The 26787-nt window shown below is 47.5% G+C and overlaps 1 protein-coding gene across 1 annotated transcript in view; it reads right to left on the reverse strand.

The window, feature by feature from the left end:
* Nucleotides 1–26787, reverse strand: part of FGF18 (fibroblast growth factor 18) — a 73297-nt gene that overhangs the window by 21190 nt on the left and 25320 nt on the right. Inside the window, exon 3 of the mRNA XM_005232361.4 lies at nt 23168–23348. Coding sequence (XP_005232418.1) covers nt 23168–23348 — 181 coding nt within the window. The remainder of the gene's footprint in view (nt 1–23167; nt 23349–26787) is intronic.

Raw genomic sequence — 26787 nt, forward strand, 5'->3', positions numbered from 1 at the left:
TTATGGAGCCAGCACAAGAGGTGCCAAGGACTAGCCCAAGAACGATAGCCAGCAGTCAGTGCCGAGGAGTTTATCACGTGTCAAATCCAGCTGGGCACAGAGACAGACCCAGGGCCACCCACCGAAGGGGTTCAGCGAGGGCTGCACAGCTTGAACGCAGGCAAGGACAGGATGCAGCAAGCTCCCATCTGAGCTGCGAGGCGTTCCCCGCCTGCTCCGGTCTCAGTGCCGTGACTAAAGCTGCTAAGAATACCGCTGAACAGCAGACACCAGCTTTTACCAGTCAGAGTAGGAGCCAACGCTGATAAAACGCTCCAACGCAAGAGCCTCAAGCTGCGGTCCCGACGGACAGCCGGCAACCCGCACCTCTGCGACGTGGGTTCCCACTGGCAGCTCGCGCTTGGGTGGACAAACACAGGGCACACCGGCTCGTGTTCCCCACCCCCTCACTCTGCAGCCAGTATGAGTAATATCCAAGCTGATTTTAATTTGAAAAATATCACCTTAAAAAGATGCCGGTTCCCTGCTGTGAAAATTAAAACCATCTGGATGGAGTGATTTCAAATAATTAATCTAGGTCTCCTTTGGCACCGCTACTAATTAAAATATGATACCTTCCTCCCCTTTTTTAAATAAAGAATTTAAATAAAGTTTAAAGATCTAATAAAATAATGTCATAATTTAGAACTAAATGGAAGTCACCTTTCCTGTGGGCTGCAAAGGTTATGCCAGTGCTGAGATCCCTCCCCGGCTAGTGCCACAGCACGGGCTGAGCAGCAGCTGATGGGCAAGCATCCAGTGCAACACCTCCAGCAATACACCAGCATACATACCCCAGTGCCCCGAGGAGGCCTGCGAGCCCCAGAGCTCATCCTGCACCCAATGTCTAAGAGAGAGGAGTGGAGGGGAGGAGGTTCAGCAGATGCCATCTGCTCTCCACTGTGACCCTACCTGCCAAAGTACAGGCTAAGGCCACCCATGGGTACCCACTTCTGAAAAATTTGAGTCTTAAGATGGTGGAAACATTCTTATTTATAGGGATCCTTGACCTCTTTCCTACAAAAGATATCAGTGCGGCTTTAGGGTTGGGTTCATAACCCACATGGCTTCCAGCCTAAGGCACCCCTTCCAGCCTATTCTCCTTTTTCCAGCAGGCATCTCCCTAAATCCTCTTAGGAGCCCAGACTGGGACCTTGCACAACACATCTATCAGTTAAAATCAGCTGGGATGAATCCCAGCCCTGAACGCTGCAACAAGAGTTTCAGGGGGACAGAGGCTGGCCCAGCAAAGGGGCTGCTGAGGTCTCTCACCCCACTGCCATGCAGCAGCAGAGGAGCTCAGTCAGCACCGAGAGGATTTAAGTTAAACTGGACTTGGCTCGTGCTCTCATCTCTATGTTTAAGATGCTACAGCTGCAACACGAAAGCACCAGGGAAAATCTCCAAAGCAATTTCCACTGAAAGCTCAGGTAAAATAAGTCCCACCAAGTGTCCCCACGGCAGCCTGCTGCTCAGGACACCTGACTTCAGCCCCACTGGTCCCTGGATACACTGCAGAGAGATTACAATCTTCATTTTCAAAAGCTCTGCACTCTAGCCGTCAGATCAGGTATTATTGTTTAAATTCTTTGACATCTAGATATTCTGATATACTGGGGGGAGCGGGAGGTAGCGAAAGAGAAAAGATGTCTTTAGAGGGTGAGATCTTCTGCTACACGTTTTTGCCTTATTGGCCCATTTAACCTAAACCTTCCTGAAAACTCCCACTGGAAGAGACTAGAATTCCTCACAAGTCTAGGTGAAAAGGATTACATATATATATATATGTTGAAAAGCTATCTTCCAGCTAAGAAAACATGAAGTCAGGGAGATATGTGAAGGTGGCAGAAAATATGCCAAATTATCTTTCAAATATTTCCTGGGAGTGGGAGGACAGGAGCCAGAAAAGCACAGGGAAAGAAAGGAGAAGGCGGCACCTGAGAAGTGTAAGGTTTACATGCACCTATCACAAAATCCTAAGCACCAGCCAGCTTCAGATAAGTAAAGAGATAAAGGGGGAAACACAAAAAAGGCACAGAAGGACTGGATACTTTGAATCTATCCACCTTTGCTTTTTTATTTTTCCCCCCAGGTAAAAATTCCACAAAAGAAACCACAGAGAGAAAGAAAGTACAGCCACTTACGCTGAGCACGGGCACCTCGAAGCAGGCCAGCCAAAACAGATCTCCTGGGGAAAAGGCTTTCAGAGGGGACCAAGATCTTGTTGCCTTTGTTGCCCTTGAAACCATTTCCAGCTAATGAAGAGGAAGGATGCGCAGATACACCAAGGCTGAGACCACAGTGTCGGTGACGGAGAGCAACTCTCCAATTTAGTTACTCGGGTGCCATGAACTGAGAGAAAGCGCTTTTCCATAGTTCACAGCATGTATTGCATCTGATGGGACAGTAAAATTTCCTCTCTGATAAGATTGAATCCTCCAGCATGAACCCCAGCATGGCCAAGGGTGCTTAAAATAGTTTAAACCTGTTCAAACACGGCCTACCCCCCACCAAAACCCTGTGAATCCCTTACATGACCACAACATAGGAGAGAATGACCCTGTCAGCACTTCACATTCATGATGTAATGAGGGAAAAACGCCAAAATTAGGTAAAGTCTGGAGGGTCTAATAAAGCCCGTGGGCTATGAACAAGTGAGGCTGCATCCTCAAGTTTTGTTTGCACACTTGTATATTCCTCCAAACTGTATCATTTTAAATAGTTATAACGCATATAATGCATATAATGCATATAACCCAACTCCCTTCTCAATTATTCAGGTGCAAATGAGGAGTAACCACTGAAATCAATAAAGTTGGTGCTCAGGAGGGCAGAGCTCTGACCCACATACCACTGCAATTAGCTCACCAAGTCTGTCTTGAATGAGCATATGCTATGTATGTCAAATTATTAAAAGGGATGGTCGTGGGGAGGAGGAGTAAAAGCAGCTCCAAGATCAAGGCTCCAGGTATTTCCTTTTTTAAGCCACCACTTTGCACAAGGGAACTACCCAGGGTTAGTGCAGGGGGACCGCACCAGCAGCGGCACACCCAGTCTTAACCCAGGCTTTAAAAAATGCCATTTTTCTAAATGAGGCTTTCTTTTAAACATCCTGTCTTTTACTTGGTCGGCTGGTGCAGTTAGGGAAAAAGATGTGTTTTGGAGCGCGTGAGCCCCTCAGAGCATCAACACGTCAATATACACCAAGTGCCACGTCCCCTGCAGCACTTCTCGCTGCCCGATCCTGGGGTGGGGAGGTGAGCAGGGCTCTGTGTGAACAAAGGAAAGACTGCAGAGACAACCTGCCACCCGCCTAACGGCCTTAGTAGCTCTCAGGAACCAGACAGGTTAAATATTTGCATGGGAGACATCAGAAGAAAATCTATAATGCAGCAAAGACCTCAAAGGCACTTACACTGCAGCAACCTGATCCTGCAAATACTTTCACACAAAGGACTTCACACACATCGGAAGTCCCTCGAGTGCTGATAAAGACCCCTACATGGCTTCAGGGTGCCGCCTCTGCCACTGGCCACACGGTTGGACACGCTCGGAGCACAGCTTTGGACGCAGAGGTGCAAGCTTCTCCCTTTCCCAGCCCCCGGCAGGGCTGCCTCCTCGCCCTGCCTACCTGCAACCACCCCAAGGGCTTGATGTGATGGAGAAAAGTGCAGGATGACCACACTTTTGTCAAACAAGGGATAACATTCCCCTTCCTGGCACACTCTGGGTTCCACCTCCACACTAGCCGATAACAGCCTGGGAGATGCTTTCAGGCACTCTCAGCCACAAACAACCATCTAACACTGAGAAGGCATCCTGTCCCATTTCCAGGATGCTGAGCAATCCCCTCGGTGCTCACTGGGCACGTCTGCATGACACAAGGCCAAGACATGCAGAAACATCCACGCTGGTGCCAACCACACCAGTCTGAGTACCCAGCCCAGGACAGATGTGCAAGCATGACACACTGCCGCAGCAGTTAACCCTACGGGGTGCACAGATCAAGATATTCAGGCAATAAAATATCACTCATGCATGAGTGAAACCTCTGCTGCTTAAGCCTGTCACACCATTACAGTGGTCTCACCTGTAGGGACAACCACCCAAAAAAATCCCAGTACGAGTTCAGCAGTGGCTAACAAAACATGCCCTGGGAACGATGCTGAGCTGCTGGTCCTCCCCGAGCATCCTCAGGCAGAGCCTGCTCCCCGCCCTGTAGGAGATGGGTTGCTTATGCCAGAATGGCAATATCAAGGAAAAAAAAGGAGATTCTGAAATAAAGCAGTGCTCTCCTCAGGACTGCCCAGGCTCCTAGAGGATGACAAAGCTTCCAGGCACTGTCCCTATAGACTATTCACCACATCTTGGGAGAAGCTTAAATGAAAATTCATTACTTCAAGGTCTTTTATCAGTCCGCACACATAGAAAATATTTGATAGTTTAGCTGACATTTGACCAGAATAAATACCAAGGTAGGTGTTAAAGATGTTGCCAAACTTAAATAAAAATTTAATAAATCCCTGAGTCTGTGATTCTGTGAAAAACAAACAAAAAAATATCTGAGCACAACATGAAAAGTATAAGCACTGTATTACTGGCCCAAGCCTGTACTACCCAGAGGCTGATCGCCGTTTACCCACGTGAAAAATGAATGTAAAATACTGTCCTTCTGACACAGAGCCATTTGCACCCATTTGTAGATCTAAGAAAACAGGATTAAGCAGTGGGGAATCAGACTTGGCCTCTCACAGATGTTTTATACATAATTCACCATAAGAGACACTAAAAATATTTTGGCAGTTGCTTCAATGACAGTGAATAAGCTTATTTAGACAAGATCCAGTAAAACTGGAGGCGATAGGATGTGTGCTTTAAAAACGCCTGGGCGGGGAGCAGCAGCGAACAAATTCTGCACTGAACTTTGCCACCTGCAAACTTGCAATGACTAAGAAGTAGGCCTGGAAAGAGAAACGTTAAAAATGTTAGCACAGAAATTCCTCTATCTCACCAGGGTGTCTTGCTGCCTCCAAACACGGCTCAAGTGGACAGTATTTCTACAGAGGCAGGAAAACTGCTTGACAAGCTGCCAGGCTCTGAGTCTGGAATTAGTGAAGGATGAGCCTCAAAAAAGTTCAGAAGCTCTGTTATGCTTGAAAAAGCACCTAAAATGAAAAATAAAGAGCCAAACCCTGATGTCTTTGATCATTCTCATTTGAATAAACTCCTACTGACATAGTCAAGCCCAACAGACAAGGACCTCAGGACCTGGCCCTGAGCGCCTAGCTGAAACGCATCCAAAGCACTGGAGTCTCCTGGGTCTGGAAATAGCGTGAACCTTCTCTGTCCCACAGAGGGTTAGAATTACCGCAAGAACAAACCCTGCTGAAGTTATTTTGACTCTCTTGTTACCAGTCTTAGCTGAACCCAATAAAAATACTGATGTACACAAAAATAACAATAAGTGGAGAATGACAGCTATGGGAACCCCACGTACTCTTGCTTCTCCAGAGCTGCTTTACTTGTTGCCAGAAGCGTAGGACAGACCGCATTTACTCTGAAGCACTCATCCACCTCTCTTGGGCAGCCTGGTGGCTGGCTGCTCATCCTTGGCAATGAAGTAGGTGTGATGCTAGTACCACTGTATCCTCTTACCAAGGAGTCCCAAACACATAAATCTTTCCTGTATGCCAACACCATGATGGTTTCACGTACTCCAAAAGTTAGTCCATCCAGGTTCTACTGTTGTATTTGTGAGCGCTCCAAAATGGGGCTAATGAGGAGAAATACGTAAAGCATTTGCAGCGTTGTTTGAATTAAGATTATCAGCCGTGCCTGATATACAAAGATGCTAAGTTCTACCAAGCAGCCTTCTTCATCTGTGCCAGTAAAAGTTGAAATTATGACAATTCATTTTATGGATAGAAATACAAGCATGCTCACACATTTTCTCAAAGAGGCTCATTGTAACTTTCCCTTCTTCCAGCAAGTATAAAAATATGCTGAAAATAAAGTTGCAGGATGCTCCGGTATTTTCAATGGGATTCTTGTGGCTCTGGAACCCAGAGGAGCAGAGGCAGCAGCACAACCTACCAGAAAAAATGTTCTGGCACATGGGGAAAATTCCTCTATGTTTTAGGATTTTAAACTGGGCTTGCTCTCAGAAATGGACTCAAACACAATTTCAGAGATACCTGATTTTTTAATCCTGGTGCTGCTGAAGCTCACTTTTGCCAAATAAAAGATAACGCATTATTAAATGAAGTATAGAAAATCGTCACTCTTAGATAAAAATATGAGAGTGTGACTATTTTTGGATAAGGGTTGAAAGACGTGGAGAAGAACTGATAGCACATGCAGGGACACATCCTCTGGAACCAACTGTAGGCAAAGCGAGTCTCTTGGAGGAGTGTCCTCTGCATCAGTCCACTTGAAAAGGTCTCTCCCTACAGACATAGCACTATTCTTTCAACTATTCTCAGAGCAGCAGCAACAGAAATAACGAAAAAAAAATCAGATATCACATTAACTCTGCCTTTAGCACCTTTGGTGTCATGTATTTGTATTTGGAAACACATTAATTACAGGGCTTTTCTTAAACTATTACCCCCAGTGCACAGCTTAGGTAAGACTATTTACTTGCCTTTTACTGCATATTAATTGCATGAGATGTTTTAAAAGTATTTTTTTTTTTTTTTCACCTAGAGTCATTTGGGACCAAAGGCATCTGGCACTGGGTATTTAAATGAGACCTGTTGGAACTGTAAAATTAGTTTTATGTTTTAATAAAGGTACTTTAAAAATCTCAAATATTATTCTGCATTTAAACCATAAGTGTTTGGATTAAGAAAAGGAGATCTCATGTGAAATCTTAATATAAAAAGTAAATCAAATACAGAACTAAGCCAGTCCTCATCTGTGGCATTATAAACAAGAGCAGCAAAGGAAAGAGCAGCAAAGCAAAGAGGCAATATCTCTAATCGCCTATTTTGAGGTGTTCTGGGTTTAAAGACTCAGCACTGCCAGTTCAGTATATTTGGAGACCCAGATCATCCTTAAAGCTCAGACTCAGCCCCACATTTCCATCCAAAATTTTCTCAGCCCTTTTCTCTCCTCCCTGCACTAGAGCATCCTCCCCTCCTCTCTCCACCTGGGGGGGGTGGCCCCGTGCACCTGCACAGGGGATGGTCCTTTGAGGCGGCGAGTGCCACACTGGCAGGTGATGATGATGATGATGCAAGTGTTCAGCCTGCACCCACCCTAACATGGGCAGACAGAGCGCGTTTAGCTTGGAGGGCTCTTCAGCCAGCTCTTTGATCAGCTCGTGATTTACTTGAAAAGTCTTCAGACATACAAACAAAGGATAAACTCCAAAGGGCAAGCCCTCCTCCCAGTACTCACTACCCCACGCCAGTGAGAATGTCCCTCCTCCCCACTGGGACACCTTGTTACTCTCTTACTCCATCTCCCTCTGCAGTCTTTGGAGCAGATAGGAGAATGAAATTCCCCACTGCTTTTATACAGAGCACTGTCCCGACAGCCACATCTCTGCACCGAGCCCGAGGAGCAGGGCTGCCCCTCACCTTTCCCACAGGAGGATGAAGCCACCTTAGAAACCTGCCAATATGCCCCATGTTCGCAGCCAGCACCCAAGCTCCGCGACCATTGCTGCTGCGGGAGGAGCTGCCGGTGCCCACCACAGCCCTCACCACCAACGCCACCCTGGATGAAGGACATGCCACACAAGCCCTGGGGCAAGAGAGAGCCCTTGGCAAACAGTACCTTATCTGCAAGGGCTTTATAGCCCAGCACAGAGTTGCAGCCACCTGAGACTGACCCATAGGAGAAGAGAGTCATTTCTCCACCCGGGACCCCAAAGGAGCAAAGGAACCAGTTAAATTGAAACAAGGAGCTTCAGTGCAAGCCTTTGGTGGGGAAAGCAGATGGCTTTCCCTAAATCCAGGTGCTCCCCAGGCCTGGCCCTCCACCGAGGTCGCGAAGTGAGCAGAGACCCTTGGTAGCTCAGGGCAGCGGGAGGGGAAGCACGCAGGTGCCAGCCCCCAGCCTCCCCACAGCAGCCACCGCGTGCCCTCCTCCCCGCCACCAGCTGCCCCGACCTGCCGTGTCTCTGCAGGTCCACCTCCGGTGTGAGGAGTTAAAGCTCATCCCCCAACAGGCAGGGATGAAAAGGAGACAAAAAAGCAGGATGTTGGTGAATGACAGCAGTGGGTGGCCGTCAGCCCCTGGCTGGCGCGCTCTGCACACAACAGGCACAGCCAAGTGTGTCTGGCACCAGACAATTATTTTGCTGGAGGTGTGTGCGGCGGGAGCGCCGAGAGCCATTCTCACAGCGAAGCAACCAGCCATGTCGGCTAACAAAACCTCTCACCGGGAAGCATCCCTCTCCTTGCTCCCATCTCCTTACCCAGGTTCAGTTGGGTTTTTTGTGTTGGTTTTTTGGGTTGGTTTTTTTTTTCCTGTGTTGTCCTTCCTGCTGGGGCATTTGCAGCTCTGAAAAAAAGCAGGTCAAACAGCCCCAAATGGTGTATTTAGTGCTTCCCCTCAGGTTTCTGTGGCTTCTCTGCCATTTTCCTACCGGACTTGGGAGCACAGCAGTATTTATGGGGTAGCGAGCTGACCCCTCGGCTGCAGTGGGCGAGAGTGCCTGACGTTAAGTGCTGCTAATGCGTTTTGCATTTGTGCTCGGGGGCAGGAAATCTCAACTTCCAGTGCCAAGGGGTTAATTATAATTTATGTAGCAAGATCCCAGGCTGTGTTTTGTTGTTTGGGTTTTTTTCCCAGCTAATTAAGAGGTACAATTACCTTTGAGAATCAAAGGGATATTTTGGTACCCAGCTCTTAGAAACAGATTACAGGCACTTAAAAACACAAGGACATCTTTGCTTTTCTACACGTGCTTAGTTTTTCATTTAGATCATTAACAAGAAACTGTCATATTCCTGGTCCACCAGCACAATGTACTTGAGGCCACCTATGGAAGCCATTACAATACGGTAACATATAGCATTGCTGCTTTCCCAGTGATAAGCTACGTTTCCAACAACATGTTTTACTATCGAGCATCACCTGCCGCTCAGGGCTCTGCAAAAACTTTCTGCTGATTAATTAACAAAGCTTCATGATAACCTTGAGCTGGGTAATACTTAAACAGACCAGTCTGTGCTCAGACTGCAAGCCCAGGACTACTCACTATCCTAAGACGAGTAGCAGGTTGATGGATACTATTGCTGTATTAGTAATACTTACTACTAAATTGTCCCAGGCAGCATGGCAGTCCCTCTGCATTGCCCTCTTCTACCCAATGGCCCAGTGCAAGCAGGGGGGGACCTTGCCAGGCAGGACTTGGGAACTGAAGCTAAGGGGCAATTAGCAGCAGCAGCACCCAGAGACCAGTATTCAGCGTGGCTGGGCAGCCGGGCAGGCTGGTGGGCAGGCAGCACCCGTGGGACCCATCTCCAGCAGCTCCAGCCATGGGGATGCACAGGGTGAACAGCACTGGGCTGTGCTGGGCAGCACTGGGTGGGCTCCCGCCCTGCCTGCGGCTGAAGGATCGCTGGGAGCCAGCCTGCCACCTCCCACAATCTCCCTCCGTCACTCCTTGCCTTCATGTTTGCGCAGAGGTTTAACAGTTACACGTCCCTAGTTCTCACCACCCTCAGAGGTGTTTGCTGAGCCATTTGCAAAGGGTTAACGCAATTGAATATTCAGATGGAAGGGAGGGTGGTTTGGGCTAAAGGCAGAACGAAAATGCTCTGGGGAACCTTGAAGTCCCACTCCAGGGAGTCACCAGCATTACACTACACAGGCTGCATCCTCAACTTGACTTGGCACAGGCCGTGCAAATACATCTCCCACCATTCATTATTTTTTAGGGATGCAGTGGGCTGTTACTTTCTGGGAAATTAAGCACTTAAGTTAGAAACTGATGCTGTGGAACTGTCAGCAGACCACATATACCGCAGGCTCTCACGCATCCCTAACAGCAGGATCCACCCTGACCCAAAACACAGCCAGAAGCAGATGTGAGGCTGGCAGGGGCAATGAAGACCAACCCTTTCTCTAAAAAGGGGGTCAGCATTAAGACCAAGAGGAACATCTGTCCATGTGGGTTAGAAATGAAGGTCGTGGTGCCAAAGCCAACGGGGGAGCTCAGCAACTGGTATCCAACATCAATAACCTTTGCCTACAGCTTGATCACACCGTGGAGTGTTTATCAGGCTGCCCTTTGATGTGCTGACAGCAGCAAACTTGCTGTGCTGAATCTGCCGCAAAGCGGGTGGGAGCACACAAACTGAAAACACGCCATGTGAGACATTGCTGTTAAATTAGGAGGAGATAACGCAGTCAACACCTCAGCATGGAGAGATGCCGACTGGTACTGCTCATCTCAAAGGCGCTCCAAGAAGTTTATTTAGAAACCTGACAATCAACACATCCTACAGGTATTTCCATCCCTTGAAGCCATTCTTCACTAGGTAATTGCCAGCGAAAGGGCACGTCACTTGTCACATGCCATTTTACAAGAATATCTACAAAGTGATGTAAACCTGTACCGAGCAGAGCGTTTCAAGTACTGTGGTAGTCAGCAAACAGAAAGTTCTGCTGCACTGCAGGAGACTAAGTGCAAATCAGAAAGGCTTTCCTACGTAAAGGTTGAGAATAATCAGGGCAGAAGAGGGGATGGTATTTTTTAGAGGGTTTATTACTGTGTACAGGGAGGCGGCTCCCTCCTCGCACCAGGTACAGCAAGGGGTGCTAGTGCAGGCAGAGGCTGGGAAAGGACCTGGATCAGCGGTGGAAAAAGCAAGACAGGGATTGCAAAACTGTTGCTTGTAGTCCCGGCTTAAGCCACTAACCTGTGTGACATTCGGTGAAAAGGACTTGTAAATGCTTAACCAGCAATATGACCGAGCTATATAGGAAAGAAAAAGAAAGGAAGGGCAGATCCAGAGGGAAATATATATATACCAGCATTACCTTTCCCTACAGCTTGCTCTTTATTGAAGAAGCAGCAAAAGCTGCAGTGCACTTCAGAGTACAAACACTGACATGGAAATTCAGAGCCCTGAACTGCTTCCAACAGGGAAAATATACTGACCGCAGTCTGTTTGGAGGTCAAACAAAATCAATAGCCTTTCCCTCCAGTCTGTCTCTAAACTAAGCTTCTTTCAAAGACATCCAGAGAAAATGGATCATCTTTTGTTGTTGTGTGTGGTTTTGGGTTGGGCTTTTTTTGTTTTGCTTTTTTTAAGTGGTCAAACATTCATACAAGTATAAGAAACTCCTTCCTCCCTCAACGTACTGAAAGGATTGTATAGAGGTCAAAACTGCCCATCAGTTTTACTACACAATAGATGAGTTACCCAGTTCTTGGGGAGGGAACGAAGCTGGAAGTCGCTTAACACTCAGTAAGAGAGGAAAAAATAAATCAATGTATTTGCTTGATTGGGGTACATTTAAAGGTGGTTGTCAATTAGTTCAACACAGTTTGCTGTGGCAGAGCACAACAATTTAGCCCCAGGAGCTGAATTTTGCTGCGTTTCCTCAGATTCCTCCTGCTGAGAGACAGATATTGGCTACAGCCAGGTCAGGCACTGAGGAGGAGGAGTGAGGGTGGAAGGCACAGCCGCAGAGTGGGAACCAGTGAATGGGAAACTGACATCAGATACAGCAGGACTGGGGACTCCTCCCTTCCATTCGAAGTACGCAGTAAACCAGATTTGTGTCCAGAAAGGAGCAGAGATGATAACTGGTTATTGCGCTGGTACAAAGTGTGCCTCTCCACCCTGCGGCACACGCTTTTCAACTACTGTTTATCTACCATTGTGCAGATGGTTTCATCTTCACAGATATAAGTGGGTCACCCCAAGCTGAGGAAAGGGCAGAAGGACCGAAATGGTAGAATGGAAAACCCTGCCTACATCCAATTTTTCAAATAATATAAATTCCTAAAAATCTTAATACGAAACATCACAAGGAGAAGTGGGAGGGGCAAATCATGAAAAGACACTTCCTAAGGGTCCCACTGAATGCATCCAAAGGAGAACCACTGCCTTCAAAGCAACGGATCACTGATGACTTCATCTACCAGTTCTGTTCTGACAGTGTTTTAAGAAACTCACCAAATCACAAAATAATTTAGGCTAGGAAGGCTCTCCAGAGGTCATCCAGCTCACCCTTCTGCTCAGAGCAGGACCATCAGGGCTAGAGACCATCACTCCTTAGCTGTGCTCCAGCTCTCCTGCAACAGGTCACTCTTCCTGAGAAAGCTGGCATCCTTGTCTTGATTTAAGCGTACCTAAGGATGCACGGTCACTGCATCAGGGATGTGGCTGGAGAGGGACAGACACACCTGCAGCTGGCTTGGGCCCCAGCACCAGCAGAACTGAGAACAGACCTCAGCAGGAGTGAGCTGCCCATGCCTATGCCCCTCTGCCATCCCTGCAGCCACAGTCCACGGAGACACACTGATTCACCTTTACCTAATGGGGCATCCCACAGTGCTGATGTTTGCTGCTGTCAGCACCTATACGAGCTACATTAAAGCTACTGTTTGTCTCTAACTCCCGTTGCGAGTGCAGCAGACGCACAGCACGCCAGCACCGGCAGCAATCCGCGCCCTGACTCATCCGCCGCCCTGCTCTCACATATGCCGCAGGAAGAAGGGTTTGTTCCACCAGCCACCGTAAAGGGCACCTCATTTCTGAGCGAACATATTTAGCATCTTCTAATTAGGATCTTAGCTTCTTCTTGTGCCCACACAGGTCTAATAGTTCCAGCACCAGAAAATCCTGGCAAAGCTCAAAACAGGTTGCAGCAATGGAGACCGTCAAATGTTCACCCAAATTCGTTATGGCTGCAAGAACAACCAGGGCTAGCAGCTAGAAACAAAAGTGCAGTTTCTTGGCAATGCTTTTTATCTCCCCTCCTCCAGTCTTCCCAGGTGGAACAATTTACCCGGTGACTACACAGCTCTTACATTTGCTTGTTAGCACCCCCAAATTAGTAGGTGTAAAGTCAATATCCTTTTGCCTATTTACTCCTAATGAGTTGCCAGTCAGAAACTTAACTTGAAAAAAACAGTTACAAATGCAGATGCAGAAGCAAATGAAATAAAGGCAAGAATCACCGCTGAGCAAACCTCGCACAAAGGCAAGGGGCTGGGCACACCACGCAGCATCCTACCATTGTCAACAGCTAAAACCTAACAGCTTTGATTTGCCTCCCACCGGCTAAAATGGTTTGAAATGCAAGGTCTTAACAAAGGTGCAAGACACAGGAGGAATGGGAGGCACTGCTGGGCACTTAATCTCCTTTCAGTCTCACACAGGAGCTCCAGGAATGGCTCTGCTGAAGTCGCTGGAGTTTCATGAGTGCAGAAAAGAGGATAATCAGGCCTCAGCTGAAACGGGGATCCAGCCCTGTGATCCTTCCATGCAACCAGCAGAAATGTTATTTGGGATTTACACTGAGGTTACCTTTAGGCAAGCTCCTGCTGGAACCTGGGGCAACATCACTGATCCCAACAGGACAAGCCCAGCTCTCAGCAGCCGCGGAGTTCACCCTCTGCCTCGGCACAATGTGCAATTTGAAACTAAGAACCCAAAGTACCCCTCGGTCTACTTCAGCACTCACCCCTGCAAAAGCCTGCCAGAGCAGTAACGGGTTCTGTGGTGAGGATACCCCCTCAGGCCCGTACCACACGGGGGACACAGACACACTGCTAGCCTTTTGACTGTCCCTGGCCAAGTGCTGAGGCCATTTCACATCATTTTTTGACATTTATCTGGTGTTCACATGCCATCCTATTCTTAGCCCTTCCCTGTTGCTCTTCCACACTGAGGCCTTCACTGCCTCAGCAGCTGCGGGTGATGTCCGCTGCTGCTAGAGCTCCCCTCTCACATCTGACCCTGTTTCATCTCCTGCTTGTTCTTCCTAAAGCACTTGAGACCTTCAGGTATAAACCAAACCATACCAGCTGCGCCAGCCTGAAGCCAGGCTCCCAAGCGTACGTTGTCGACCGTATGCTCAAACACCCATGGCTGGAGTCACCATGTGCCACTCCAGCATAACACCCGCTCCTTCTCCATCCCACCAGCTCCTGGATGAGGAACAGAACAGCTGAGCAGTGTCAGAGAACGGGGACTCCCTTCCATGGCATAGCCGGGCCCGGATCCTTCCCGCCAGCATAGCTGCCTTCCAGTTGTGATGGCAAGGAATCTGCTTGTGGGAGAAGACCCAAAACTCATTACAGCTAGAAGGTGGCAGGGTCACGGCAGAAGGCAGGATTTTTTTTCTTATTGCTTTGGGAGGAAAGGCACCCTTTTGGCAGCTGTGACTGCCGAGGAGGAGAAGGCTTTTTAGGCACTCATTTCAGCCATCAGAGACAAGGGCAAAATAAACCTGAGCACTACCCACTGCTTCTTCAAGCTCAAGTGGTCCAGGTGGCATCAGCAAAGGACAGGCACATCCCCAAAGCAACTACAGCAGAAGTCAGGGACACAAAGCTCAGGAGACATTGAGAAGGTCTCAGTTCCTACATCACCATAAAAGCATTAATTGTCTGTTGTGGGCATTCAGAAAATTCTTAAAACTCATCAGGGACCAAAGCGTGTGCTATTTATTGCTGGCACAGCTCATTAAAAGGGATGCTCACAGACTGCAGCCATGCAGCCATCTCCTCCCAAGCCCAATACCCCCTCTCTTCCTCACAGTAAGAAAAAATAGGGGTTTTTTTACTGGACCTTCTCATTCCCTTTACTTTCAGCTCGCCTTCCCCTTCTTGCGAGCGCTGAGACCGCAGACGCTCTACACGTGTTCTCCTCTGCATCCGACTGGCAGGCAGTCTGGAAAATGCCAGTATTGGAACGGCCTGAATTCAGAGGTTTCTGAATGCTGATCGGACACTATTTCGTTCAAGCCACAGATAGTCATTTTTGGGGGGTATTTTCAGCTCCCTTTTTGGATTCTTCCAGATTTCCAAGCGTCATGCATCAGCAATTTCTTCTCTTCGGAGCTTCATTATTTTTCACCTTTCTGCCGAGCCTGAGGCTTGGTGCAGTTTGTAGGGGACCGGGCTCTTCCCTCTTCTTCCAGACGGCCACGCAATGCTACTGGCGTTGTTAATGTTTGCTGTGCTCCACCTCGCAGCTGTGGAAATTCCTGACTATCTGGTTTTTAAAAGAGCTGAGGTGAAATCTGAGCGATTAAAGTGCCTTATTTTTTTATAAAGTCTAACACCTTTCTTGAGGAAACCCCAGCCTGAAAACAGGAATGGTCTCACATCTAAAAGCACCAAATAATTACTTCTAACCAGGCTGCCGGTGTGGTGTCCACTACCACCATCTCTTTCGCATCTCTCCATTTGCAATGCTTTTACCCTGACGGCACACACAGGTCAAGGGAATGGTGCAACACTTCTTTTGGAAATGAGGGAAGGACACACATGGAGATTGAGACGATGACATTTGTGCTACTCTGTCATACGTGAGGAGAAAAGGTCCTTCTCTCTGCACTGTCTAGAGGGTCCAGCCTCAGTGTCCTACCACCCCACCTGGGCAAAACGGGGCGCAGGAGATGCTCCAGCCAAGCAGCTTGGCTAACGCCACCAACATTAAGTCTCAAGCAAAGCAAGCTCCTGACTTCAGGTCTCTCAAACAGCAGCCTAACAAGATCCCGTGTCTATTTTCCAGCAGAAGCGTGCACTTTACACCTCAAGTTTTGAATTTCCCATCCTGTCTTTAATTAGGCATGTTGTTCATAGGGTTATTGACATACTTCATTTCCTCCAAATGTTTCTCATGAAGGACAAATCTCAGTGGCCACTTGATAACATGCATGGTGATGTAGACCAAAGCCAAATTTACAAGACAATTTGTTGGTGATGTTTTCCTTCCCCCCTCTCCAAAGTAAAAGCGATTAAAGAATCCTTTCAGAAACATAGACAAGCCTATTCGCAGGATGCTTTTAACTGCATCCCAAGAACTGACTTGAATTCATGACTGGCTGAATCCTTAGATATGGGAAAACCGCATATAGCACAATACAAGGCTCAATAACAGACACCAACATAAAACTGCAATAAACTCACAGGAGCTCTCTCAGCACTTGTGCACACAATCACTCATGGCCTAGAAATATATTTAAAATTAAGCAAACCTCTTCCAGAACTTCATTATAGAATGGTCTGGGTTGGAAGGGACCTTAAAGATCACCTCCCAGTACCCACCCGGCAGTCCCCAGGAACAAATTCCAGATAAAAGTAAATCTTTGTACTAACATGCATAGTGCGTTTTCAGAGTCACCGAGGAGAAAGGGAAGCCCCAACTTTGTTTCCATGTGATTTTGTTGCAGCCAGGGAAGAATGTTTAGCAAAGCAGCTGCTTGAGCTTCATGGGAAAAAATCGTAATCACAGCAAGGCAGGAACAGATAATATCATATTGACCTGTCTTCAGGGTCTGGCATTCACATTTTCATAAAGTGTCTCAGAAGATAAATCACTATACTAATAATATTTGTATTGATTATCTAAACTGAAGCAGCAATCGAATCCATTGTCTCACTTCCTCTTAAATTGCTCACAGATGGGATCCTATTTCCTATTCTGCATTTCTAATGGGAACACTTAAATCACAGCACAGAATTATATACACACACAAACTGTTAACAAAAACCCTTTTATGACTTGCATGAAAATAAAGATTTTTCACTTTGTAGCTCACTTCCCACTCCACACAGAAATTTAAAATGACAAATTAACAACAGACCTCTAAATTACTTCTTGTTATTTCTGGGTCCTTAATATTTACTGACAGGCAGGCTTATGTTTTCCGAACCCTGACCAGTGATTATGGAGCCTTGAAGTTTGGACATAGAGCTAAAAGGTGAATTATTTATTTTTTCTGTGAAAGTCAAGGCTCTTTACACTGTCTCAAGGTCCAGAAGTAGAGAAATCAGAAATCACTGTAGTGCAGAGGAAAAATAAACAGCTTCTGCTGTTACTACAGGTACAGAACAGGGGCCACTGTGGAAAGAGCTGAACTTCAGGTGTGAAGCTGGCCACAGTGGGAGTTGGGGGGTAGCAGCTATCAAAATCACAAGTAAAGGCAACCGGCAAGAAATACATCATTGGAAATAGGGTTGTCATGAATCAAAAAGCAAAAGGCTTGGGTTTTCCTTCCCAAACTTCTCATTCTGTCTAAGCGGAGTTCTCCCCTACCCTGGCGCAGAATACAGCGGAATAAAATAAAATATAAAAAAAATAAAATTTAAAAAATAATCATTTTTTTAAAAAAAGAGTATTACATATACAGATGGTTCATATAAGGTGCTTATAGCACATTTCAAATGGCCACTGAACCTTTGGGAGCCGCCTGGAAGGTGAGCAGCCAAGGCACTACGCAGCCCACTCTCCAAGGGGGGAGGGGAGAATAAAAATTAAAAAAAAAAAATCAAGCAATCAGGGGACGTTGGGCAAGAAGAGGAAAAAAAAACCCAAACCCAGAGCCACAACACAGCAGCTGGACGGCGAAGGCTTCTTGGGCTCAGGCCGGTCCCCAGACCCATATGACTGTCCAGCTGCCAGGGTGAGTGATATCCCCTTCGCTGGGGTCAGCTCTGCCCCCCGGCCAAGTAAGTGAAAATAAATGGTTTAGAAGATAAAAGGTCTTTTTTAAAAAAATTATTTGTCTTGTTGTCACGTCAAAACTGTAATGGGAAGAGACTGCAGGCAGCGATACGTCGTTTAAATAGGGAAAAGCCACCCTGATGGTTCCCCGAATACATTACTGGGAGCATCCCAGCTCGTGCGGTACCTGGCTCCTGGGAAGACAGGCAGGTTTCTGAACCTAAATACAGTGTATTTAACTAACCCCAGTTTCTACTTGGGCTACATCTCCCGGCTTCCTTGCAGGTTAATGCTGCGCTTCCCAGCCACAACGAGTTTAGGGTTTGGTTTTTTTTCTTCCTGGTCTTCCCCGGAGGGGGATCAAAATTGATTTTAACTATTCTAGGAAGGGAAAGGGTTAATGAAGTTTCCCAAGGCAGCTTGCTGTTAAGGTGCCAGAAATGCTGAGGGGAAAGAATGACTTGCTAAAGATGGGACAATGGCACTGGTATTTTGCATTTGTTTCCAGGCTTTGAGATAGAACAAATGGGAGTCATTAGTGAAATGAGTTTAGGGAGTTCTAAATTAGCTGTCAGGCTGCCAAACCCGAAGAAGTGCTATGTCAGCTCATTAATTCTGGAGAGCACAGGATTACCCAAACCTAGGAAGGAATCCTGCAAAATTCAGAGTCAATTAAAGGAGGCTATTTTGCTGTAATAATATTTTCCACACGTATTACACCTCCTCATGGAACAGCGCCCGCTTCTACCACAAATGAAATCTCTGGCGGGATGGAGTGTGGCTGATGTCTAGACGGCTGTAATGTGCTCTCCATGGGCTTGTCCCCTGGCATCTCTGGGAAGCTCCAGCTAGAACAGGAGGTGGGGACTGCAAGCTGGGGAGCACATCACCCAGGCTGGGGTGGCCCCAGGAAGGAGGCACCTGTCTGCCCCAGCTCCTCACTTTCCCTGTACCACCCAAAAAAAGCACATCTGTACAGGGCATGATGTGCTGTACCAGGAATGCCCGTGACCCGTGGAGGTAATGCCTGGCATCATGCATGCACTCCAACCTCTTGAATTTGCTTCCCTCTTCGGTCTGCCTGACCCCAGATTTGTCAACCACCTGCTAGCAAACCCATGGTTTGTTAACCTCCCCAAACCTCCTGTTTCAGAGCATCTCTCCAGTTCTGAGCTAAAACCCACTGAACTCAAGGGAAGACTGGGAGAGGATTTCACTGGCGCTGGGTCCACCGCCCTGGGTGGCTGGAAATGCTGGCAGCGATGGGATGCTAAGAAGGAGATGTCATCCCTGTGCTCTGCCCCTTGCATGGGGTGTCCTCAAACAAAGCCTCCCATGCTACAGACAAGAAGGTTTGTAAAACAGATGGTTTATAACCTTCTAGGGAACCCAAGAGTTGTTTTAAACTGTGATAGATCAGGTCAAAGGACAAAATACCACTGGAGAGCAACCTGGAACGCCTCGACTAGTCCCCCTACATATATATACCACATCCCGGCCTTCGGGACACCCAAGCGCTCGCCGCAAATAAAAGTTACCTCCGCAGAGAGGGCGAGCCCAAAGACCCCTCACACCCCCCTCGCCTCTCTCCTGATGGCTATCGCTTCTCATCACCCCACAGGACTGCAGTAGCAGGGGACAAATTAAAACAAAAATCACATGGCTGTGAAATACAAATGAGGCAAGAAATGCCTTCACCCAACCAAGAGAGCTCTGTCTCCCCAACTGCGCCGGATACAAAGATCGTGAACAAACAGGATAGAATGTCTTCTGCCTTTTGTGAAATGAAAATAAATGAAAGGATCTAAGGTTTCAGGTCACTGATCCCTCTCTTCCCTATCTGTACCATTTATCGGAGGTAGAATATAAAGGTTCCAGGTCCTTTTCTTTTTTTGTCAGCGCTTTAATTGTTGTTTTTCCTCCTTCCCCCTTTCATTTTCTGAATGAAAGGACCACTTAGGAACCTGTAAAGTAATAATAAGGTTATAACAGGAATATTGTTTTTCTGGGCCAGTGCAAACTTCTTCCGAATAGGTTGAAGAGATTAAAGTAAAAATGCAATCTGTAAATAGATCACTCTTTTAATTAGTTTATAGTCTGTTAAGAGATAATATTTTGTTCACATAGATCGTCTTTTATCTAAAGATCTCAGAGCACTTTAGGAACATCAATTAAGCCTTTAAAAAACCCAACAACCTTGGGAGATAGGTAAGTGTATTTAGATTAATTAGTGTTGCTGAGAGCAGCAGGCATTATTATTAGATTTAATTTAGTCCAATAATTGACTTATCTGTTAATGGATTCTAATTCATCTGAGGAGGGATCAAATCCATCTGATTAAAAGGATTACATCGACTCAATTAATTCTATTAACTGACTTAATTTGCCATTTAATAATTTGACACATGGGGCCAGATCTTGGCCCCGAAGAACACATAAACCAAAAATTACGTACCGGAATTATTATGGCAGCAAAACTACGCATTGCAGAGCGTACAGTTTCCCTTGCACATGGCACTTGCAGACCTGGACAGAACACCCAGGGGGGCTCGCTCCAGCCAGCTTCCCCCCGCCCTGCAGTAAGTTCTCCCCCTTTTTTGCTGTACAGGTCGCTTTGCTGTACTTATGGTGGCTGCCTGGAAACAGCAATTCCCTGCCCTGAGATCTGCCACCTCCCCTCTTTTCTGGGCATTCCCTTCAACCAGGAGGTGAGAAGTTTTTCAGAAGTCAATAAAACCTTGCAATAAAACGAACCTCCCTTTTCAAAGGCAGGATAACCCTCCCACGCCAGCCATTTGGAAGCTGTATATGTGAAAAAATAAAAAAAAAAAATAAAAAAAAAAGAGAGAGAGAGACAAAAAAAGGCCTCCCTTCATTTGGACACTGCTCTTTAACCAGTTGTGAATGTAGGGGAGGAGAGAGGAAAGAGGTGCTAAAATGTTATTACCTCCCCCATCCTTAAAACTGGCTAGTGCTAATTGCTGGTGATGAGCACTATGGACCTTTGCCACAGCCACACCACTGAAGACATTGAGGCTGCGTTGCCCTTGCCCAGTGTCACCTTCTCTTAATGGGACTGAGTTCTTGGGGGATTTCAGGGCTGGAGCCAGCTCAGGGGCACCTTTTCCCACATCTCTTTCTCGTCCTCCCAAAGACTTCCCCAGGCTGTAATCCTTAGGATATCAATCCACATCACCTCCGCCATCATCTCCCCGCCAGTGGGACAGGGTTAAGACAGAGGAGAAGCTGGGGGAGACTGCACCATCTGCAAGGGCGACATGGCCAGGGAAGGAGCCGGGCACTGCCCAGCCCTAAGCCTGGCTCTGACTCCCCGAGCCAGCACAGAGGAGGAAGAGAGGGAAGAGGAGAAAAAGGGCAGGAGGAAAACCAGCCATCTGCTGCATGAGAGTAAAGGTGTCCTCCTTCAGAGGCAGATCCGACCAGCAAGACGGAGATGTGGATCAAAAGTTTGCAACTGTTGAGATCCCCAGACCTGGTTTAAGCCTCTCTCTGGTCTTGATCAAAGGTTACTCCGTCATAATGCCTGGGGGGAGGGATCCCAGCACATAATGAATCCTGTGTCATTGCCTTTGTATCCACTTTTGGCTGTAACACAGATGGTTCTCACTTCAGTAACTCTGACATCTCTCCCCCCTTCATTATCACAGCTAGGAGCTCTGCGTGGTCACATCCTGGACCTCCATGTCCCACCTCACTGTCTCCCCGATTATCATGCTCTAAGTGTTCCCGTGCCAAGCACGACGAGGAACAGATTTCCATAACCTTTTAGCACGGCTAGGGACAGGAAGGCTTTGCAGCTTGACGTGGCAAGGAGGTTCATTAGTAAGCGCCAGGGAGGGGGCAGGTGGGGTGTCAGCACATGGCCTCCGTGGCCAAAGCACTCTGGCTTGTTAGAAGGATGCCAGCAGCCAGGAGCAGAGAGGATTTGGTGACGGGCAGCGCCGTGGGCACCGGGGAGCATCCCAGACGGGAGATCTCGAGCTCTGCAATTGTGCAGCATCACCACCGGTCACAAGCACGCTCCTGCGCGAGGGTTTGTTGTTCAGACACGATTGCATATGTATGAAGGGGACAAGATGGGCTTTGACACATAAATTAGCACTTGTCAGCTGCTCACGGGCACACTTCCCTGCTGCACCCCACTGTAAGTGCTGCCTTCTTTTATGGAGAGGAAAACTACATCACGTTACCTGACAGTCACCGTGGGCAAGAGCGTTTCCTGGGAAGCCAGCAGCCAGCACGCAGCGACTAGTTTACATATCAAACCTTAAGAGGATGAATGCAATAAAATGACACAATAATTAGCAGCCAAGTGGCACTTTCCACTCCTGTTTTATCTGGAAATTTGGGAATGACAAAGGACAAGGTTGATGAGCCCTCGGGGCAGGGCTTTCTCTGATGGATTGGGTGACTTTACACAACAGCTGGGGGGGTTCATTCCACACCAGCCAGGTGCTTTCTAGCTGCCACCTCCCAGGGCACAGCTTCTGCTCCTCTGCCTACGCTAGCGGTGGCTGTAACTGCCCTCTGTGCTAGGCACGGCGGGTACCTCATCCTGCCTGAAGCTCCCCAGGGAACAACTGCCATTCGCAGATTTTGACCTGCCATCACCATAGTCCACCTCCACCTCGACAGTGCTGCACATGAAGTCAGGCTCGCATGAACGTGCATGCTAGCCAGTGCATACACACACCTCTGCAGCAATGCATGAACACATGCGCTGTACATTCACAACAGAAAAAGGACCACTTGTTCGAACAGCCCCCAAATCCTTCCAGCAATCAGCTGGAGGAAAAGTATTTCTGCTGCAACCATCTCAAAATGTACTGGAATTACAGAGGGTTTTTTTGTAATTCAGCCTGCTAGCAGCATTTCTAGCCCATTGCTTGTGTGCAATTTACAGAGTGGCTGACACGCTGCTAGCCCAGGGAAAGTTCAATTATTTGTGTTCCTGCAGGTTCTACACACCCCGAGATTCAGCTTACGCTCTGGGGTGCTCTCAAAGCTCCAAAGCCTGCTTCATTTCAGCTCAAACCAAGTGTCGCCCCTGCCTAGAAAGACAAGAGTGCTTCATTGAAGCACTGGATTCACCCAGACTCAAGCCCAGAGATCATGGGAAAAGAACATCCTCACTCACCAACCTGGGTATCATTTATTAATGACAGCAGACACACTGCGAGCTCATCTGTTGGGCAGAAAAAGATTTGCCTCTTCAAGCACCACTATACACTAATACATTGGGGCATGACACCACTGTGGGAACTGCCTGCAGCTGGGAGCTGGGCTGACAGCCTGCTCCAACACAACAAATTCCATGTCCTTAACCTGGAAAGGTTTTTTTCCCCTTTTATCCTGTTTTTTATTGCTGCTCTTGTTTTTCTCCCAAGAGGTTCTCAGCCTGACGTACAGGATTAAAGCCTTTGACCTGCTGTCTGGGGGATCCCAGTAAATATTCTTACCATATTTATCTCCATCTTCTCCTTTGGCACTGATCCTCCTGCCGAGCACTTGGATGTGTTTCCCACTTGTCCTGCTGTAGAGCTGATAGAGCCGAAGCTGCTTCCTGCTCACGTCATCCCTCGCTCGCGTCTGGTTCTCCACGTGTATCCGAAAATCTACATTCTCCTCTGCAGCAAACATCTGCGAGTGGATGGGGAGCAGGGAGAGAGAACAGAACAGACCATGAAACAACCAGCATCTTGGACAGAAAGACTGCACACCAACCTGCCAACGGGCACGTGGCGCAAGAGGACTCAGATTTGGCTGCCCTTTGCTTGACAGCTGCAGCCGCGGTATCAGGCACTCAACATGTAATTCTAGCCAGAGCTGGCTCTCGACAGTAAACCAAACCTGGGCTTTTACAATCAAACTGTGGGGTTGGTTTTTTTTTGAGTAGAAACTTCTGCTCGGTCCTGCTTTGATTTAATCCTGGTCAGCCAAGCTGGCCATAAATTAGGCTTTCCATTGCATGTGCATAGCCTCCACACCAGGTTACACAGACACATTTGGGAGAAAGGGGATGGACAACTCCATTTCAGAAAATTTGTGCTTCACCTTCAGCAGCTGTATTGATTCCCTGGATTAGCTGTGGTGAAGAAGTCAAGGGAAAAAAATATTTATGCTGACATTAGCAGACAGGACTCCAGATTTGCACAGGCATAATGTCTACTACGATAGGTGTTGTTCGTACGTGGGCACTCTTCAGCCTAACATTTTTGCCAGCTCTGGTTTCAGTGAAGCCAGCTCACGGGTGACCCTCTGTGGATGCATCTCTGTCTGATTCAACAGGGCCACAGCTTGGGCAGAGATCACGAAGGCCAGCAAGAGCCAAACCAGCATGTCCAGCCGCGGGGCTGTTAGCAGCAGGGGTCTCATCGCTTGAGCCACATCATCTGTTTTTTCTGGCCAATGGAGAGAATTAACCTTAGTTCACTACAGCCTTAAAATATTACCAAAAACTTTCTCTGACACATCTACCCTTCTCTGGAGGCTTTGTTTCCAGTCTTAACTGTTCCCAAGAAACACCGCAGGATTCCTGCTTTTGCTTCCAGGGAGCTGTCCTGCCTTGCCCAAGGTCAAAGTGCCAGAGAACCCAGACGTTCTCCAGATGCCCTCCGAAAGGGGAGGCTGGTAAGCACCCAAAAGCACGTCACACCCAAACAGTATGAAAGCCCAGAAACCACTCCACGATCTGTCCCCAAGACTGTCTGCACCACAACGCCCACACTGCCCACACCAAACTCACAGACGGATGGTATTTTGGTGGCAGACTCCCTCCACAGGACAATAAATCATTTGGAAACCAAAAGCAAAAAAAATTTTGAGCAGTGCACACAAAATTTTTGATTTGACCAAGACAAAGACCATTCAAAGTCTACTCGTTGTTGGCGAGCTCTACTACTGTGTACCACCTGCGTGTTAGAGAAAAAATCCACCACAAAATAAGAATCACGTGGGAATTTAATGATGCCTAGGTTTGGGGCTGACAGAAGAATGACATTTACCTCTAGCAGGGTTAGTACTTCTCCTCCTAACCCATTCCCACCATGGCATGTTTGCACCCCTCCTAGCCTGCAAGCAAGAGTGTTCTGGTGTATTGGTGTGGGGATGGAGCTGGCAATGCAAATGAAAAGGGTCAGTAAATCCTCACTCAGGTCCATTCCAGGCAAAAACACATAAAAGCAAGTGGCCACAACACACAAAACAGCATAAAACAGCCCCACTTCAATCTCCTGTATATGTCACTTCATACCAGCAAATATTTTTAAGCCAAATACTCCCTGAAAGTCAAAACCTCAAAAGAACTTTTTAGCATTTCCAGTTATCACATAGACACACAGATCAGCAGCAGGAGGAAAACTTCAGGCGGGCAGGCAGTGCTGCTTAGCACCAGACCTTCACTAAGCAACCCAAACAAAAACATTATATTCAACACAGTGGCAACAGCAATGAGGTTCACAGGGATGTTGTGGGATCACCTTTGCTGCCCTTATTAAATGCTGGGATTACGCTATTTGAATCCCAAGTCCTAGGAGAGAGAGATTTAACTCTCTTACTTCACTGTCAGAAGTCAGGAGGAGGCTGCAGGAGCCAAACGCACAGGCTGAGAAAAAGGAGATTCAGGGCAACGCTGGGTCTAAACAGATATTCAAGGTGATGACAGAGGTGAAAGACAAGAAATACGCAATTAATCATAGCAATATTTCCCACTCTTAGAAAACAGCTCAAGCAAGAAGCCGTGACCCAAAGCTGAGGATGTGAGAGGAGAAGCAGCCGTGGCACCTGCCAGGAGGGCACCGTGGGATGCTGACAGAGCTTACAGCAGTCACTGAGCCAGGCTCTGCTCACCCTCCTTTCCCGAGGTTCCACAGCTATGTCTCAGGACAGCCAGCAGGGCTTGGCATTTGATGTGAATAATATTCATTTATTTTCTTCTTCCTATGTTTCTCCTTGCTTTCTTTTCAAATCACATTATTGCAAAGGATGCTAAACTACTAAAACCGGAGATGTTCAAGTAATGTTGACAGCCTGCCTCGTACCCACAAAAGCAAGGCTATTTGCAGTTAAAATTCTGGCTCCATCATTTTAAGATTTAAAACAGATTTTAAATCAAGATGACGTCGTTACATTGCTTTCACCACATGTTAATGAATTTCACATTTTTCTAGGAAAAAAAACAAAACAGGTGGGATCTGAAGTGGGGGAAGGGCAGGTTGCTTTGCTTTCTTGGAAACTTCAAGCAGAAAAGGCAATCTGTTTTCCAAAACATGTTTTAATTCTCTCTTTTAATTGTCTCTCGAGCACTCACCCAGCAGGGCCCCAGCCCGTAGCTGCAGTGGACTCTGGAGCGCCCTTGGAGCCGTGCTGCGCGGTGGCTCCCAGCCCGCCTGCACACGCTTGTCACAGTTCCCCTGCCCAGCATCAGCTAATTGGGTGTCTCCTCCCTTTGCAAGAAGGGCACGGCTGCAGCCCAGGAGGATGACATCTCCTCCTGCCCCAGCCAAGGGCCTGCTGGCATCACCCACAACCCCAACGCCCTGTCCAAGCCCAGCGGTAGCCTGGCGGGGGGATCAGCAGGGGACATCGACCCCTGAAATAAAGTCAGCCCAAGTGTGTATCACTCCATCACTTCCCCAGTAACAGGCCCAACTCTAGCCCAGGGAAAGAAATCCTGCAGCAGGAACATGCCACAGGCTCTCCGTGCGGCTGACCCTTGGGGTCGAGAAGCTGCCGTCCAGAGCAGCAGTGAAACCACCAGGATTTAGCTGCCTGCTTAAAGATAAGCACACGCTTAACCACTCTGTTGAAACAGGATGCTTTGCTGGAGTGTGGCCAAGGAGAATTAGCTGTGCCAGCCTGGGCTGCATCTGGCCTGCAGCAGAGAGTATCAATACTCTAAAATAAAGTTTCATGCAGTGTCGATTTCATGAGATAAAACCTATTTGATCATTGCTGAAATCCATTCTCACAGTATCCCTGCCCTAAAGAGTATACTCCCTCAAGCAGCTAACTTTACCGAGATAAGAAAGTCCATTTATATATACCATAAGAGAGACCCTCTTTCATAAATCTCAAAAAA

Source organism: Falco peregrinus, chromosome 8 (genome assembly GCF_023634155.1).
Source record: "Falco peregrinus isolate bFalPer1 chromosome 8, bFalPer1.pri, whole genome shotgun sequence".
Classification (NCBI taxonomy): domain Eukaryota; kingdom Metazoa; phylum Chordata; class Aves; order Falconiformes; family Falconidae; genus Falco; species Falco peregrinus.